General features: G+C 28.9%; 2 protein-coding genes across 2 annotated transcripts in view; both read left to right on the top strand.

The window, feature by feature from the left end:
- The window catches only part of LOC107440574 (gastric triacylglycerol lipase-like), a 25,251-nt gene extending 11,783 nt beyond the window's left edge, over positions 1–13,468 (top strand). The window contains exons 7-15 of the mRNA XM_043053966.2: positions 473–544; positions 1,589–1,654; positions 3,017–3,069; positions 5,247–5,397; positions 5,818–5,910; positions 6,004–6,156; positions 6,907–6,978; positions 8,332–8,397; positions 12,023–13,468. Of these exons, the coding sequence (XP_042909900.1) occupies positions 473–544; positions 1,589–1,654; positions 3,017–3,069; positions 5,247–5,397; positions 5,818–5,910; positions 6,004–6,156; positions 6,907–6,978; positions 8,332–8,397; positions 12,023–12,313 (1,017 nt within the window). The 3' untranslated portion in view covers positions 12,314–13,468. The remainder of the gene's footprint in view (positions 1–472; positions 545–1,588; positions 1,655–3,016; positions 3,070–5,246; positions 5,398–5,817; positions 5,911–6,003; positions 6,157–6,906; positions 6,979–8,331; positions 8,398–12,022) is intronic.
- Positions 13,469–16,537: 3,069 nt separating this feature from the next.
- Positions 16,538–18,574, top strand: part of LOC107440575 (gastric triacylglycerol lipase-like) — a 34,315-nt gene continuing 32,278 nt past the window's right edge. Inside the window, exon 1 of the mRNA XM_043053968.2 lies at positions 16,538–16,833. Within this exon, the coding sequence (XP_042909902.1) occupies positions 16,708–16,833 (126 nt within the window). The 5' untranslated portion in view covers positions 16,538–16,707. The remainder of the gene's footprint in view (positions 16,834–18,574) is intronic.

The raw sequence follows: 18,574 nt of genomic DNA, 5'->3' as shown, positions 1-18,574 counted from the left end.
TTTAATAAACCTGTTTAGAACGTAGGATGGCTTATGACTGCAATTATTTCAAGCTAAATACAACACTAATAACAGGGTTGGAGCCCTGTTATTACATATATATATATATATATATATATCAGTCAGAGTGAAATAAAAAATGGAGATTGTGACTTAGTATTTCATCAAGAAAAAAAAAACTTTTTCTAAACCACGACGAACCAGAACCATAAAGAACGGATGAATAGATGATTGATTCATTTTTTTAATACGTTTTAAATTTTTTATGGTCCGTTAAAACCAAGCTCTATTGGGGTTGTTCGTGCTTTTATAAATTTATTCACATTTCCAATTGGCACTTTTATGTTGTGATTCCTTGTTTTTATACAATATTATTTAATTATGTTTACTTACATATATGTTATGTATGTTATACTTGTATGTATGTTATAATATGTTATACTTACAGTTTATTTGATTATTATTTTTTCAGACTAGAACACCAGTTTACGCTTCTCATTTTCCAAACGGTGCTTCTATGAAGAATATCGTGCATTTTTCTCAAGTAAGAATAGTTGAATAATGTGTATGTTTGTGCCAGGCCTATTGATGTAAAAACCTACAGTTTTTTAAAGACGGGTAGAAAACCGTTGAGTTTTAAGAATTAAACCCAGAATTATGGGAATTTTTGATTTTTGACAAAAAATAAAACCGGTCAAATAAGATAGAAGCTGCAATATTAGCATTTGCATTAAAGTAGTCTATAAAAGTGATCTACATCAATTTGATTACAATGGTTCTAAATGCATTTTTTTCTCTAAATTCTTCATATTAATCTTCCAATACTTCATTGAAAATAAATTTTAAATCCAATATTTTTTACTCCATAAATAAAAAAAAGTACTGAACATAGTTACTTTAAAATTATTTATTAAAAAAAATACAGTAGCCAAAATATGATTCTTAAACTATTTCACATCACTGCAGTCTGTTTTCCTGATGGAGCTATTCAGCAAACATAATTTCTTACTAAATTGGCAATTAGTCTAGGGAGCAATCTCTCGTTTTGTCTTGCGTGCAATGGATGAAATACATTTGAATTATTCGCTAAAAAAATTGTAATTCTAAATATACATTTTTTCTTGAAATACATATCCGTACCCCCAATGTGATTGCATAAATTAATTTCCCACATAGTCATTAAAAAAACTGAACAAAAGTTTAATTTTATATTATCCCACATGAAACCCCTATTTCCTTTGAATTTTATGCCACTTTGGAAGAAATGCACTAAATTTCAAGCTGAATGATAAAATAATAGAGTAAGAATTTAGCTGAAGAAGTAAGAGAAAGAACACGTAAAGAATTTTTGAATTTATGTTGAGAGAACTATCTCCTTGCTATACAAATACATATCGAATCTTTCGTGATATAAATTAGTTTGATGCTGCTATTTTGAAATTAAATAAATTATTAAATTTTTTTTAACGATCCTCAAAATTTTCGAACGCAAGTTGATAATGTGGGATATTTTTACACGTTGATACATTTAGATTTAAAACTGATTGAAATTAAATGACTAATAATGTTTCATATTTTGTTTTATCAGATGGTAAAATCAAAGAAATTTCGGAAATTTGATTACGGAAAAGAAAACTGGAAGTATTACAATCAGGTATATGATTTTTAGAGAGTATAGACCAGCCATCACGAGAACTTTTCCCGACTGGACGCTTGAGGTTGCCTGTTGCTATGGAAATGAGAGTATAGTAATTTCAAATGGAGGGGAGAGATTTAAAAAAAAATGGAATCCCTTCCGACCTAAACTCGTGGTTCTCAATTTTCTCGGCTAGGGAACCCTAATTGATCACCCTTTTTTTTTTGAGCGGAACCCCAACTTCATAAATAAAGTTCATTAGAAAAATTCTGAACGTATAAACAAAATCTACTACTAACTATTTTCAATGGACCACTAATTATTTTGAAAACGTTTAATCTGAAGAAAGAAATAGTTTTATCAATAATAATTTCAAAATTATGTTTTGCGTTAGACAGTTGGATACTTGCAACTCGAGAAGAAGTGAGATGATTATGCTTAACCAGGTGATTTAAATCAGATTTACTTGGATACCTGTAAGTGACATCACGTGATTAATTAGCTTCTGAATCGACTTAGGACACTATTTACTGAGAATGACGTCATTTGCCGGCATCCATTTGAATTCATTGGGCTGGAGCGGCATCGATTCTAGAATTGAATTTATTATTTTCTTGTTTTTGTTTTTTTGCATTAGTTGAAAATGAATAAAACAATCTGAATTACTGTTTTATGGTAAACATGAAAAATAATTGTTATAAACGTTGAGAATGTTTACCAGAAGACATATTTCTTTACTGTTGAATCGACTTATTTTATTTTGAATGAAAAAGTTCATAGGACAATACTAATGTGATTTTTTTATAAATGAGCATCTTTTTCATAATTTATTCAGTGTTTTGTTATGCGAATAACTATATACATTTTTAAATTATGCTTTTTTTCCCTCACATAAATTGACCGAATAATTTTTTAATAATCTAAATATTAAATGAATTATTGATTAAATATAATTGTAATTATAGGTTTCAGAAATCATAAAATAAGTCCTAACAGTTGAAACCCTTGTGACCTTTCCACGGAACCCTTGTGAATTATCATCGTAACTTTAGCAACCGCCAGCACGTGAGTCTAGTGCCTGGAGGAGTTCTCGTGAGAGCCAGATAGTAAATCTTTCTCTAATGTTTAATGGTAGTTCGAAAGTTATCAATTACAATGCATTGTAAATGCATAAAAACTTTATTTTAATCCAGAAAACAATTATAACATTTAAAATACATTAAACACTTAAAACGTTACAATAATAGCATAAATTAATTTAATCAGTACAATTAAAATTAATAAAGAAACTAAATGAGTTTAGGAAAGTTAATTAAAAAAATCGTAAGGCATACATGTTGCTGTTGTTGTCTTGCCTATGTCAATGCTAAATATTTCTAGAAATTTGGAGGAAGAGTTGTGCGAGTTCTAGCGCGTGAGAACAGTATAGTAAGGTATATATAAAAAAATGAAATTAGTGAAACGTGAGTAACATTATAATAAAATAATCAAAGTTAATTAAAAAAAATTAACAATATAATTAGTCAATAAAAAGACATTAAAAAAGACTAAAATAGCTTAACGAAAACATAACATTCAAAAAATAGTCACAAAATTAAAATTAATGATGAAAAAGTTAAATTAATTAACAAAAAGTATTTATTTAAAGGTAAGGTTAATATCAAAACTTAAAACAAGTAAAACATGAAAATTAGTAAATGAAATATCAGAACAAATTTAGTTAATTAAGAAATCACTGTCACATCATCAGTAAAAATAAAAGTAATTTACAAATGATGATACGCATAAGAAAAATGAAAATTGATAAATACGGAAAACAATAAAATAGGTAAAAAAAAAAGAACCTCATAAACAAGTTTAATAAAGAAACCAAATCCACCCAAAATAAAAAAAAGTTAAATTGAAAAACAAACAAACACGAAAAACATTCAAATATTTGGTAAGCGTTCAGCACAATTAAAAGTAACAAATTAACCAAATGAGTTAATGAAAAGAAATTAAAATATTCTGAGGTGTTTATAAAAGTCTGAAGTAGTAAAAAGGAAATCAGTACAATTAAAGCTAATAAAGAAATCAAATATAATGAAAAATAACTAAAAACAGGTGAAGTGTTATAAAAAAAAATCTGAAATAAAAGGGAAAAGAAGTTTAACAACGTTTTTACAAAATTCCAGTTTCATAAAGACCATTAATACTAAACCTTTCAGAAGTATGATTAATTTTTTCAACATTTTAAGAGCCTCCCCACGATGTAGCCGGAACAAAATTGCATTTTATATGAGCGTTTGAATGATTTATATATAGTAATCTGGACTCTAAATCAAACTTTCAAAAGAATCATACATCAAAACATTAACTTTCAAACACTTAAAGAAATCTTCCCCAAAAGCGTAGTAACTTGGCAATCCTTTATAAGGGAATCAAGTTAATGTAATTGTTCATGAAAAATAAATTCAGAAACGGTAATACATATAGGGAAAAAAATTTATTAAATTAAAAAAAAAAGGATTGTAGCAAACTATAAAATATCAAGTTGAGTAAAAAGTTTTCTGNAATATAGCAGATTTTATGGAAAAAAATATAATCTGTTTGAAAATATAACCTAAATGAGCTGCAGTAAGCGGCTGTAAAACAGGTCAAGAGATCAAGATTGATATTAAAAACGTCATCATGTACACGAAAGCGGGAACGCCGTTCGCTGAAAAATTTGTCACCATCGCTCAAAATGTCTTACTAATACTAAAAAAAAAAAAGAAAAAAAAATATGCCGCTTTAAAGAAAGTTTGTTTTTTTCGAATTCCCGAGGGAAAAAATCATTTTTACTCTTTTTTCTACCAATGCAAACTCAATTTAAAATTATATTCACATTGATTTTAAATCACACATCGCTATTCTTATTTACTCGATTTAAGATCGCACATCGCGTTTCGTATTTTTACGATTTTATATCAAATATCGCGTTTCGTATTCAAGTGATTTAAAAGCCACTGTTATGATTCGTGTTCAAGTGACTAAAAAATTATACATCAGAATTTGTATTTACGCGATTTTAAAATCAAACTTCAAGATTCGTATTTACCCGAATTCAAAATCAAAAACCGAGATTCGCATTCACGCGATTCTAAAATGTCGAGATTCGTATTCGCATGGTTTAAATATCACACGTTGAGATTCATATTCACACAATTTAAATAAGTAAATAAAATCTTTCGCATCGATATCTTAATTAAAACTAAGGTAACACTCTGTAACTCCAATAACAGTTTTTCTTACTGAAGTTTCAGATATTTTTTCAATTATTTTAAAAGTTTTTTGTGTGCATATTTTTGGATGTCTATTTTCAGCTTTTGGGGGGTATTTTACCAAACCTATCCCTGTGGTATGAATCTGTATAGAGTTATTATAAAATGAAAAGAATATTCGTGATTATATTAATGAATTATCAATATGTGCAGAAAGTTTTGAGATTTTGTGTTCGAAAAATGTTTTTCATTTTACATCAGAGGTAAAAGACCCCTTAATCCTAATAGTGTGTCCTACCTCATTCAGAAGCTTAAAACTGTTCTCCTGAATTACCTACTATATTTAATTGCTGATTGTTTTCTTTTAGCTTTGATCAGATGGCCGAATATGATTTGCCAGCTATGATTGACTATATTCTCAATACAACAAAAGAAGACAATCTGGTATATATTGGCCACTCTCAGGGGACCACCATAGCTTTTGCTCTTCTGTCTGAAAGACCTCTTTACAATGAAAAGGTAAAAATAAAGTCTCAATAACAATTGACTGCAGCTTCCACAACAGAAATATTTTTCCATTCAGAGATTTTAATATATTTAAGTGTATCCTATATCCTATCACCACCGTCACGCAACTTGATTGGCTCCTGATTGGAACCTGATTGGACCTGGTCGCGGCATCTTTTTTGCAACGATTCGGCAGCCAATCAGATTTGAAGCTAAAGCATGACGTCACTTTTAGGTACCCAATTAAATCTGATCGGAAAATTGATTCAGAGTGATGATAAACTAACCCTAATAGATGTAACAGTAAAACGCCATCTTGTTTATATTTTGGTCTTGGGTTGTCAATAATGTTCGCGATATTATCGTTATCGATGATTATTGAAATGCATCATAAAAAATAATGCTCACGATATTCTTTTTCCTTATTTCCAGATAAAGTTGTTTGTGGCACTAGCACCAGAAGTAGAAGTTAGCCACGTGAAGTCTATAGTTAGTTACCTCGTCCCTTATTTTGAGTATATCGAAGTAAATGTAATCTCTATCTGAATTTTTTTTTTATTTTGATATCGCTGTAGTTTTCAGAGTCACTAACATTAGCATATATTTTTTCGTTTAAAGAGTATCATGAATACATTTGGGGTGTATGAATTCATGTCAAACAATCCAGCCCAGCAGTTCATCACCCGGAACCTCTGCGCCTCGAAGTCTGCATTCATTTGCGAAAATATCATGTACATGGTTTTTGGTAAAGATAGTGAGCAATATAATCAGGTACTTTCTTTTATTAGTTTAAAGAGAAAATATTTATTTATTATGCCAATTTTTAAGCTGATAACATTAATTAATTCTTTGATATAATTTTTGTTACGGTCGTTAAACAGCCTTTCCAATTTTCGAGTTTATGACTACCTGTGTTCAACTCTGTAGTCTTATAATTTTGAACCCTATCAAAAGACAAGGGAATTCCTGGATCAAGCATTGGGAGACATTTTCCTATATATAACCGAGAGAGAGAGAGAGAGAGAGAGATTTATTATATATAACCGAGATTTATTTATTATAAACATAAGTCTTGCAAACACCAAGAAAAATTTTCTTCGATGAGTATACTAGACGGTTTCTATGCTCTACTTATTTATAAAAATATCTTATTTCTTACCACTTTGGTTTTGCCTAATTTTTATAGGATTAATTGCGATAGTAATTATACGTTAATAATAACTAAAAGTATCCTTTCTCTTTTAATTGAAAATCGGATGATTTACTCACAGGTAATTTTACTACAAAAAGCATTATGTAGTGGTTCTTACAAATATATAAATGTGCAGATGATTGATTCATTTTTTTTAATCACGTTTTAAATTTTTTATGGCCTGTTGAAACCAAGCTCTAATGGAGTTGAGTGTGCTTTTAGAAAATATTCACATTTCAAATGGGCACTTTTATGTTGCGATTCCTTATTTTTATATAATATTATTTATCTATGTTTACTTGCAGTTTATTTGATTATTATTTTTTCAGACAAGAACACCAGTTTACGCTGCTCATTTCCCAAACGGTGCCTCTATAAAGAATGTCGTGCATTTTTCTCAAGTAAGAATAGTTAAATAAGGTGTTTATTTGTGCCAGGCCTATTGATGTAAAAACCTACAGTTTAAAGACGGGAAAAAAAATGTTGAGTTTTAAAAATTAAACCCGGAATTTTGGGAAATTTTGAATTTTGAAGAAAAACAAAACCGGTCAATTTGCAATATCAAATAAGATAAAAGCTGCGATATTAGCATTTGCATTAGAGTAGTCTATCAAATTGATCGACATCAATTTGATTGCAATAGTTTTAATTTGAAATTATACAGCGCTCTAGGCCAATAGACCCATACGCCAAATACAATGGATGAATAAAAAAGGTCAACAGACCTTTATATAAATAAAATACAAAAATTATATATATATATATATATATATATAAAATACAAAACTTTTTAACCCTTATATAAACAAAATACAGAAATTATATATATATAAAATACTAAAATTATTAACCCTGAGACAACCAGTAAAAACTGAGTGAGCTGTGAGCCAGAGCTGGTTGACCTCTCAATAGTTGACCTTGCAATAGTTTTAAATGCATTTTTTTTCTCTAAATTCTTCAGTTTAATCTTTCAATACTTCATCAAAAGTAAATTTTAAATCTAATGTTTTTTTACACCGTAAATAAAAAAAAGTACTGAACATAGTTACTTTAAACTTATCTATTTAAAAAAAATACATTAGCCAAAATATGATTCTTAAACTATTTTACGTCACTGTAGTCTGCTTTCCTGATGGAGCAATTCAGAAAACATAATTTTTTACTGAATTCGCAATTAGTCTAGGGGGCAATCCCTCGTTTTGTCTAGGGCGCAATGCATGAAACACATTGAATTATTCGTTTAAAAAAATTGCAATTCTAAATATACATTTTTACTTGAAATACATATCCGTACCCCCAATGTGATTACATAAAATAATTTTATACATAGTTATTAAAAAAACTGTGCAAAAGTTTAATTTTATATGATCCCACATGAAATCACTATTTCATTTTAATTTTATGCCACTTTGGAAAAAATGCACAAAATTTCAAGCAGAATGATAAAAGAATAGAGTAAGAATTTAGTTGAAGAAGTAAGCGAAACAAAACATAAAGAATTTTTGAATTTATGTTGAGAGAACTATCTCCCTGCTAAACAAACACATATCGAATCTTTCGTGATATAAATTAGTTTGATGCTGCTATTTTGAAATTAAATAAAATATCAAATTTTTTTTTAACGATCCTCAAAATTTTCGAACGCAAGTTGATAAACACTTTTAAATGTGGGATATTTTTACACATAGATACATTTAGATTTAAAAGTGATTGAAATTAAATGACTAATAATGTATCATATTTTGTTTTATTAGATGGTAAAATCAAAGAAATTTCGGAAGTTTGATTACGGAAAAGAAAACTGGAAGTATTACAATCAGGTACATGGATTTTCGACATTATAGACCAACTATCACGAGAACTTTACCCGACTGGACGTTTGAGGTTGATTGTTGCTATGGGAAGGAGAGTAAAGTCATTTCAAATGAAGGGGAGAGATTAAAAAAAATGGAATAACTTTCATCCTAAATCCGTGGTTCTCAATTTTCTCGGCTTGGGAACAACAATTGATCACCTTTTTTATTTTAGCGGGACCCCAACTTCATAAATAAAGTTCATTAGAAGAATTGCGAACGTATAAGCAAAATGTACTACTAACTATTTTCAATGGACTACTAATTATTTTGAAGACGGTTAACCTGAAGAAAGAAATAGTTTTATCAATAATAATTTCAAAATTGTGTTTTAAGTTAGGCTGTTGGATACTTACAACTTGAGAAGAAGTGAAATGACTATGCTTATCCAGGTGATTTAAATCAGATTTACTTGGATACCTGTAAGTGACGTCACGTAGTTAATTGGCTTCTGAGTCGATTGTGGACACTATTTACCAAAAATGACGTCACTTGCTGGCATTTATTTGAATTCATTGGGCTGGAGCGTCGTTTATTCTAAAATTGATTTCGATTTTTTTGTTATAAACGTTGAGAATAATTACCAGAAGAATGTTGAATCCATTTATTTTATTTTGAATGAAAAAATTCATCGAACAGTACTAATGTGATTTTTCCTAAATGAGCATCTTTTTCATAATGTATTCGATGTTTTGTTATGAGAATAACTATATACATTTTTAAGTTATGCTTTTTTTCCTCACATAAATTAACCGAATAATTTCTTAATAATAATCTAAATATTAAATGAATCATTGATTAAATATAATTGTAATTATAGGTTTCAGAAATCATAAAATAAGTCCTAACAGTTGAAACTCTTGTGACCTTTCCACGGAACCCTTGTGAATTATCATCGTAATTTTAGCAACCGCCAGCACGTGAGTCTAGTGCCTGGAGGAGTTCTCGTGAGAGCCAGATAGTAAATCTTTCTCTAATGTTTAATGGTAGTTCGAAAGTTATCAATTACAATGCATTGTAAATGCATAAAAACTTTATTTTAATCCAGAAAACAATTATAACATTTAAAATACATTAAACACTTAAAACGTTACAATAATAGCATAAATTAATTTAATCAGTACAATTAAAATTAATAAAGAAACTAAATGAGTTTAGGAAAGTTAATTAAAAAAATCGTAAGGCATACATGTTGCTGTTGTTGTCTTGCCTATGTCAATGCTAAATATTTCTAGAAATTTGGAGGAAGAGTTGTGCGAGTTCTAGCGCGTGAGAACAGTATAGTAAGGTATATATAAAAAAATGAAATTAGTGAAACGTGAGTAACATTATAATAAAATAATCAAAGTTAATTAAAAAAAATTAACAATATAATTAGTCAATAAAAAGACATTAAAAAAGACTAAAATAGCTTAACGAAAACATAACATTCAAAAAATAGTCACAAAATTAAAATTAATGATGAAAAAGTTAAATTAATTAACAAAAAGTATTTATTTAAAGGTAAGGTTAATATCAAAACTTAAAACAAGTAAAACATGAAAATTAGTAAATGAAATATCAGAACAAATTTAGTTAATTAAGAAATCACTGTCACATCATCAGTAAAAATAAAAGTAATTTACAAATGATGATACGCATAAGAAAAATGAAAATTGATAAATACGGAAAACAATAAAATAGGTAAAAAAAAAAGAACCTCATAAACAAGTTTAATAAAGAAACCAAATCCACCCAAAAAAAAAAAAAGTTAAATTGAAAAACAAACAAACACGAAAAACATTCAAATATTTGGTAAGCGTTCAGCACAATTAAAAGTAACAAATTAACCAAATGAGTTAATGAAAAGAAATTAAAATATTCTGAGGTGTTTATAAAAGTCTGAAGTAGTAAAAAGGAAATCAGTACAATTAAAGCTAATAAAGAAATCAAATATAATGAAAAATAACTAAAAACAGGTGAAGTGTTATAAAAAAAAATCTGAAATAAAAGGGAAAAGAAGTTTAACAACGTTTTTACAAAATTCCAGTTTCATAAAGACCATTAATACTAAACCTTTCAGAAGTATGATTAATTTTTTCAACATTTTAAGAGCCTCCCCACGATGTAGCCGGAACAAAATTGCATTTTATATGAGCGTTTGAATGATTTATATATAGTAATCTGGACTCTAAATCAAACTTTCAAAAGAATCATACATCAAAACATTAACTTTCAAACACTTAAAGAAATCTTCCCCAAAAGCGTAGTAACTTGGCAATCCTTTATAAGGGAATCAAGTTAATGTAATTGTTCATGAAAAATAAATTCAGAAACGGTAATACATATAGGGAAAAAAATTTATTAAATTAAAAAAAAAAGGATTGTAGCAAACTATAAAATATCAAGTTGAGTAAAAAGTTTTCTGCCGAGGGAAGATACCTCCGCGCCAACAGAAAACATTAGTTAACCATGGTAGTTAACTTTTCTCCAAACTGGTTTTTGCCATCTAAAGCTGGAAGCTGGAACTACATAATTATGTAATTTATTTGTCAAAACTTAACTATAGCTTGAGCACCAAAAGCGAGCTTTCACGTCAACAGATCAGAATGATTATGTACTATGAGTTCTGAAATAAACTCAGTGCAACTGAATGCCACAGAAAATGTTTAGGTTTCAATACGGTTTCTTATGATACCTCAAAAATTCTGGTTTCTTAAATTAAGTGCTGCGATTTCGATATCGAAGATGAAACACGTTTTGGTCACCCTATTGTGGTTGATTGTGACCAGTTAAAGCATATCATTCAGCACAAACTATTGGGTTAGAACTTGACGTTTGCATTTCATTGACAAGACATCATTTTACAAGATTGCTTTTTGAAGTTATACTTCTTATGCGACTTCCAACAAGGTTGCGTTAACCGTTTAACGATACATTTTTATTGGCCGGGAAATCACGTGGTAGGATCCAATTTTTTCCTCATTCATTTCCATATTGTTTGGGTTCTCACTAGCATAAAAATAATAAAAGTCATAAAAGTATTTTTTTTTATATAAATATTTTTTTAGTTTGTTTTGATACACATATAATTTAATAGGGTAGTATTTTTTATTTTCAAATTTAGTGGATAACAATTGTAAAAAATGAGTGAAAACAATCCCACGGACAATGCGACGGATTTAAGGTTATGTCAAGGTACGTCTCTTGTGAATATCAATTGATTGTTAGGTTTTCTCTTCTGAAATTACATTATGACGCATTCACATACATTATTAATACAAATACATTTTCCAGGGCGAGACGATGAGGCAACCACAAGCACTTCCACTGGTTCAAGAGGTCCACGAGGGAAAAATGCACAATATTACCGTGATTACAGAGCACGGAAGCGAGCGGAGCAGGAAAAAGAGTCGTTGAATAGAACTAGTGATCCTTCTACGACTGCTGATTCCTCCGCAATTAACGTCACAGGTTGCGAAGTTTAACTTCTTCCACGCGGAGGGACTCCACGCACTATTTTTTTTTTCTTGGTGGAAAACTTTTTACTCAACGTAATATGTGCAATACTAAATAAGTATTAAGTTCTAAAACAATTTTTTTTCTTAATTAGGACACCCCACCAGAATATAATTTGTCAAATGTGGTTACACCCACAGCATTGTTCTGGGGAATGAACGATGCTTTAGCAGACACGGAGGACATCAGTTTATTAGAAAAGAGGTTAAAATCACTCGTGTATAGCTATTGCGTACCTTGGAAGAATTTCTCACATTTTGATTTTGTGCTAGCCAAAGATGCCAAAAAACTTGTTTACGATGAAATAATGTCTCTTATAAAACAATTCCAGAATAATAAAGCGCCGTTTATAAACAAATCTTTTGAACGGAAAGCATGTCAATAAATTATTAAAGTCTAGCTTCATTTTTTTAGGGACTGTAATAAAAATCGGTTCTCTGAACAAAAATATTGATTGAAATCTCTAATGAAACCCATCAAGAGTGATAAAGACTAATATTAGACACGAGCTTTTCGTCTCTTGCGTGTTTTTCTTTGATGATGTCAGTCAAGAATAATTCTTTGAAGCTCTCTAGTTAAACTGCTCAAGATTAATAATCAAAGTCTCTAATGAAATAATTCAAAAATAATATCGAAACTCTCTAAATAATTCAATAATAATGAAGTAGCGTTCGTAGATGGGTCTTTTCAATGAAACGCATATCTTTAAACCATCAATGTCTAGCGTTCCTTTTTAAGGAACATTTCTCTAATGAAAGAATTCAAGAACAATATCTAAACTCTTTTATGAAACAATTTAAGAATAATAATCAAATTCTTTGATGAAGCAAGTCAGGAAGGAATGACAATGAAAATATCTAATAAAATAATTCAACAATAATAAAGTAACATTGATAAATGGGTCTCTTCAACGGAAGGTATATCCGAATAATAACTAAACAATTGATGTCTAGCGTTTCTTTTCAAGGAACAGTTCTGTAATGAAAGAATTCAAGAATAATATCTATACTCCTTGATGAAACAATTTAAAAATAATAATCAAAATCTTTAATGAAAGAAGTCAAGAATAACAATGAAAATAATATTCAATAATTGTAAAATATAATTTATAGATGTATCTTTTCAACGGAAAGCATATCATTAAATCATCAATGTGTAGATTTCCTTTTAAGAGACTGTTCTCTAATGAAACAATTCAAGAATAATAATGTTCTGTGTGATAAAACAATTGAAGAATAACAATGAAAATCTTATAAACAAGTCAAGAGTAATATAAAAGAATTTATAAATAGTTCTTTTCAATGGAAGGCATCTGAACACTAATGTCTAGCATCCCTTCCTTAGGAAAAGTTCCAATAATGCAACAAAATTCAATAAAAATTATTTTTAATCCTAAATTTTACATAAATTATTTTTTAAATATTCATGTTTTTGTCATTTTGTACATTGTATACATGTATCGAATTCCTGATTGATTGAGGTAATTTTTATATTTTATTTTTAAGCCTGAATTAAAAATACATCATTTTAGTAAATATGACTACAAGTACTTTTTTTATTTATGTGTTTTAATTTAGAATAAATTTAAAATTCGAATCTCTTATCTGTATAATATCCCAATTTTTAATTTTAGGCTTTTCAATTTTCAAGTAAGGTAAAATTTTTAAGAAGTTATTTTAATTCAAGGGTTTTACAGCTTTTTTTGTTATGATTAACGTCAGTCGGAAAGTATTATTAAGTACTTATTAAGAGGTTGAATGCTTCTCAAAGAAATTCTAGAGAATGATATTAGGACTTATAATGGACATTGATAATTTATGTTCTGTTCACGATACAATGTACAACAACACTAAAATGGACAACACTAAAATTCAGAAATAAAAGAAAAACAAATTACTCTGCTATAATGCTTCCTGTATTAATTAAACATATCTGAAAAAAGAGCATTTTTGGTACCCGTTATAAACGTTTAGAATTAATAGCCTTAGAGTGAAATTTTATACACATCAAGGCAAAAAATTATCAAAAACTGGTAAAAAAATCATTCTAGCTTATCTTCTAGAAGAGTATAATATCCTTGACAGCAAAGATTTTTTTTAACAATATATCGTGTTTATAGGACTATGATATGGATATAAAAACTCTCCCTCTTACTAGAAAATAACAAAAAATTAATAAACTGTCCCTTAGTTGATGTCTTCGAAGGTATCAATTAAAACATGATTTATAAATATATTATAGCATATGTATATGTTTTTGGAAAATTCGACGCCCATCCTTACACTTAATATGAATATCAAAGTTCTCCCTCTTACTAAAAAATTTTAAAAAATTAATGAACTGACAGTTAGTTGAATCATATAAATGCGAAGAAAACACGGAAATGCGTAGTAACGAACTTGAAAATTGAATCCTTTAAATGAATGGGTTCGATGCCTTTTTCAACCCGTCTCACGTCACAATTGCACAGCGATTTCAGAGCCTCCCCCCTTTTAAATATTTTATTTTTTAAATTTTATATCCGCCGTTGAACCGCCGACCCAGTCTTTGAGTTTACGACTACTATTGCTCAACTCCGTAGCCTTGTAATTTTTAACCCGATGCATGAGACAAGGGAACTACTGGATCAAGTATTGGGAGAAATGTGCCCTCGTGGAGAACTTTTTAATGGAACTAACCCACATTTGCGTTAAAGGGAGTGAAAAACGACGAAAACCTCCCACGGTTAGCCTGACGGCAAGGGGACTCTGTCCCATGATCCGTCTACCACTGAGGCTACATCACGTCCGCTTTGTGGCCCGTGCGATCCTGATGTGAAATACAAATCGACCAGCTATCGGTGGGGTTCGAACCCGGTTCACGTGATTAGAAGGCAAATGCTCTATCCTCTAAGTCGCCGCGGCTCTAAACAAAAATTAAAGTATGGAAAAAATAGGTCAAAAGAAAATTTGTTTAAATATGGCTTACAAATATATTATAGCACACATATATGTTATTGGAAAATTTGACTCCCTTCCTTTCACTTGAAATTAATATCAAAATTCTCACTCTTAGTAGGAAATTATAAAAAATAAATTAATAAACTGTTCCTTAGTTGATCCCTTCAAATGCAGCAATTAAGAATATTATGTAAATGAAACATGGAATAATGAAATTGCGAGTTTAGTCCTTTAAATGGTTTTGCTTTAGGCATAGTAAGACTAGCACAACAGAAAATGTTTTTGAAAATGTTTTTGTAGAGAAATTCTTCGTAGCCATACATTTGAAGGGTTAAATTTTCACTTATGATATTACTCATTTTAGTGCTTTTTTACGCAATATTATTAATTTCAGCATTTGAGGGGTTCATCTGAGGAACAGTTAATAAATTTTTGGAATGACAAAGCTCATCGATATTAATATCATAATGTTTTAATGATCACATATCATCAGTGATCAACAGTTTTTTACCATTAGCTTATTTTCGTTTTCATTATGTTTCCGTTTTAATTCTTTTTTTTTAAATTTCGTGTGTTTAGGGCGTTGCTTTTTAGCCTATTTATATGGATTTGAACAGCAATAATAATTTAGTGCCTTGTAGAAATCTTTGTAAAGCGAGAAAATCATGTTTCTTTTTTAAATAATTGTTAATTTCATAAAATCCTTAAAATTCTGTAATGAGATATCAACCTTGTTAATTATTTATTTATTTATATAGTGTGTAGTGCCTCTTTCTCTTAAGTAAGCATTGCTTACTTCCGTGATTAACTCTGTGTTGATTGCATGGTAAGCGCTAAACGGAATGATGAATGATTAGAGTTCATCGAGAAAAAAATAGAAGCATTGGAAGCAATAAATTGAAAAAAAAACCCAAACTAAAAGAGCTAATCCACTTAGATTTTCTCAAGATCCGAAAATAAAAAAAATACAAAAAGCTTTAAAGCTTTTGAACGGAATACGCAAATCTTGAAAGTCGTAGTACAAAAGAAAAACGAATTTTGATGAATTGAAGAATTAAACGGGTATTAAAACAGTATTCGATTACAGGTTTTTCAGGAAGAAATAAAGTAATATTATAGTACTTATATTATGCGTGTCATTAGCATTGATTTATTGACATATAACTTTGAATGACATACAGGGTTATTCATAATTCCCTCCGCCTGTAAACGTCCTTTTTCTTTACTACAACTGGCTTTAGTGGTACATGTTACTGCCATCTAACGGCAACTGCTTAAATTAAAACTTGATATTATTGCAATAATTGCATATGTTCTTTTCTGCCATATTCGTCTTCGTTGTTTTACTATAACGCTTCGAAACCCCGGAGGGAATTATGAATAACCCTGTATATATTTTTTTTATACTAACACTGACAGCTTTAATTTTAATTGTTGATTGATTATAAAAGTGAATTTATTTAATCGAAACATTATACCATGCATTAGATGCCCTTAAAAAGTAACATTTTAGAATACAAGATTGAAAAAATCCACTCCTCTTTTAATCGAAGAATTAGTCTTATTGGGTAAAGTTGGCTGTAACCAATGGTTTTACTTCAATCGTGGTTGACAGTATTATGACAGCTGGGAAAACTTATTCTTAAACATTCTTAATCCCTGGTTGTTTTTTATACCTTTAGCTTGATGGAGGAATTCATTTTAAGGAGAATATAGAATTATATTTTCCTTCTTTAAAAAAATCTGCGCAAAAGAAGAGATGTAATAGGGCAATTTGTGATTTGCCAGAAAAGGTCAAAAGCTGTCGCTAAAAAACTACTTTTTTTAATAAGAAACTGAAATGCGGTTATTATGCTTTCTGGTGACGGTATTTATGTTATTGCAAGTAATATTCAGCAACGACATTCCAAAAAATGACGAACTTGGTGCAAACTCATCATACGATCCTGACCTAAATCGAAATGTGGTAAGTAAATTAATATTTTAATATCTATTATTTTATATTTTATTTGAATCAATAAGTTTGAAGTAAAATTTAAAAACCTTTGTTTTAGAACTAGATATTCCTGTGTTCAAATGCTACGTAAGCATCGAGAAGAGGAGAGTGATTAGTTAGTTTGTTGCTGAGTAAGGTGTAGAGATATGAAAAATGATTGCATATTAACCTTTCATAATTATCATTAACCTTTGCTCATTAACCTTGCATAATTATCAGTCAATATTATTAAAGAAGGTTTTTCTTGGATTATCACTAATAATCAACCAATTATAGAATTTATTAAACGAAGTAAAATTAATTCTACTCCAACATTTAATTTCCAGGATATCTTCAATAACATTTCTCTTTCTAAATTAAAGATGCTCGCTTGAGTTGTTACTGTGATTTAAAAAACATCCTTAATTGCGATTTTGATTATTGGGAAATTCTAATTGATATTTGTCTTTTTAATAATTTTCTTTGCAATAGAGAACATATTTTTTATTCAAATTGATGGAATACAACAAGGATCTAATTTTTCTTCTCACTTAGATAACTTATTTTTACACTTTAAAAGAAATATATACTTTTAATATAAAATTTGCTTTTAGATTTATTGATGATTTAATCTTCTTTATTTTTCAAGTTTATACAATTTTGTTAAATAATACTTACGTAGTAGAATTAATTTTGTTACGTAATCATGATGATAATATAAATTTAAATTTGTTGGATTAAGGTATTAAAAAGGAAGAAAATGTCTGCATTGTTGATTTATACGATAAAAAAAATAATTTTAACTTTAATATAAATAAACTAATTACTTGGAATTCTAATCTTTCTAAAAATATTTATTTAAGTATCATTTTCAATCAAATGAATAGAATTAAAAGAATATGTTGTAATATTTATTTATAAAAAGAAATGGACAAAGTCTTCCAAAATTTGATTAAAAAAAACATTGGATACCCAAATAGTGTAATTAAGTTCTATATAAAATCATTGAATTAACAGTATGTCATTATTATTAATAAATTGACTAAAAACTTCTTCGTTAACTAAATTTATATTTTCTTTCCATGTGCGAATCCAATTTGGGCAATTCGTGACTAAAGATCAGTGCTAACCTTAAAAATCATGCCTCGTTTTTATTTTTTTAATAAATGTACATTTTAAAAATTATTAAAATTGTATAATTAAATATCAACATTACTAAATATGAACTTTCAATTATCCGGCATAACAATCTTAAACACATCCATTTTCGGGCTAATCCAAGGTAACTAACTAATTATACATGTTTCAGTATTGCAGTAAGAACACGCCATAATGGATCCCTCTATTTACACTTCTAACCTCTATTTGCACATTTGTTTTCATATTTTATAGTCTGGCAAGCTTTCTACGAAAATATTTCAAACCATTCGTGAAAGATTTCAGAACGAGTAAGTTCGTTTGAATTCGCTGCTCGCTTTATAGATTATGTTTTGTTTTGTATTTTTCTTACATTTCATTTTTTTGTTTTTTGCCTGATACGTTTTATTTCGTATATTATTTACTTAATGTTTTCTATATCATTTCAAGTTTTTCTGGGTGCTCCTCGCACTATTGTTTTGATATATTTTCCTTTAGCTATATTAATACAACATTAGATAGCACACCTTTTTGCAGATATAATCGTGTGAACTGATGACGAGATCTTCGGGATATATATATATATATATATATA

The sequence above is a fragment of the Parasteatoda tepidariorum genome, chromosome 10, assembly GCF_043381705.1.
Source record: "Parasteatoda tepidariorum isolate YZ-2023 chromosome 10, CAS_Ptep_4.0, whole genome shotgun sequence".
Lineage (NCBI taxonomy): Eukaryota > Metazoa > Arthropoda > Arachnida > Araneae > Theridiidae > Parasteatoda > Parasteatoda tepidariorum.
Note: the sequence above shows the minus strand (reverse complement) of the source record. Positions and strands in the feature narration are given on the sequence as shown.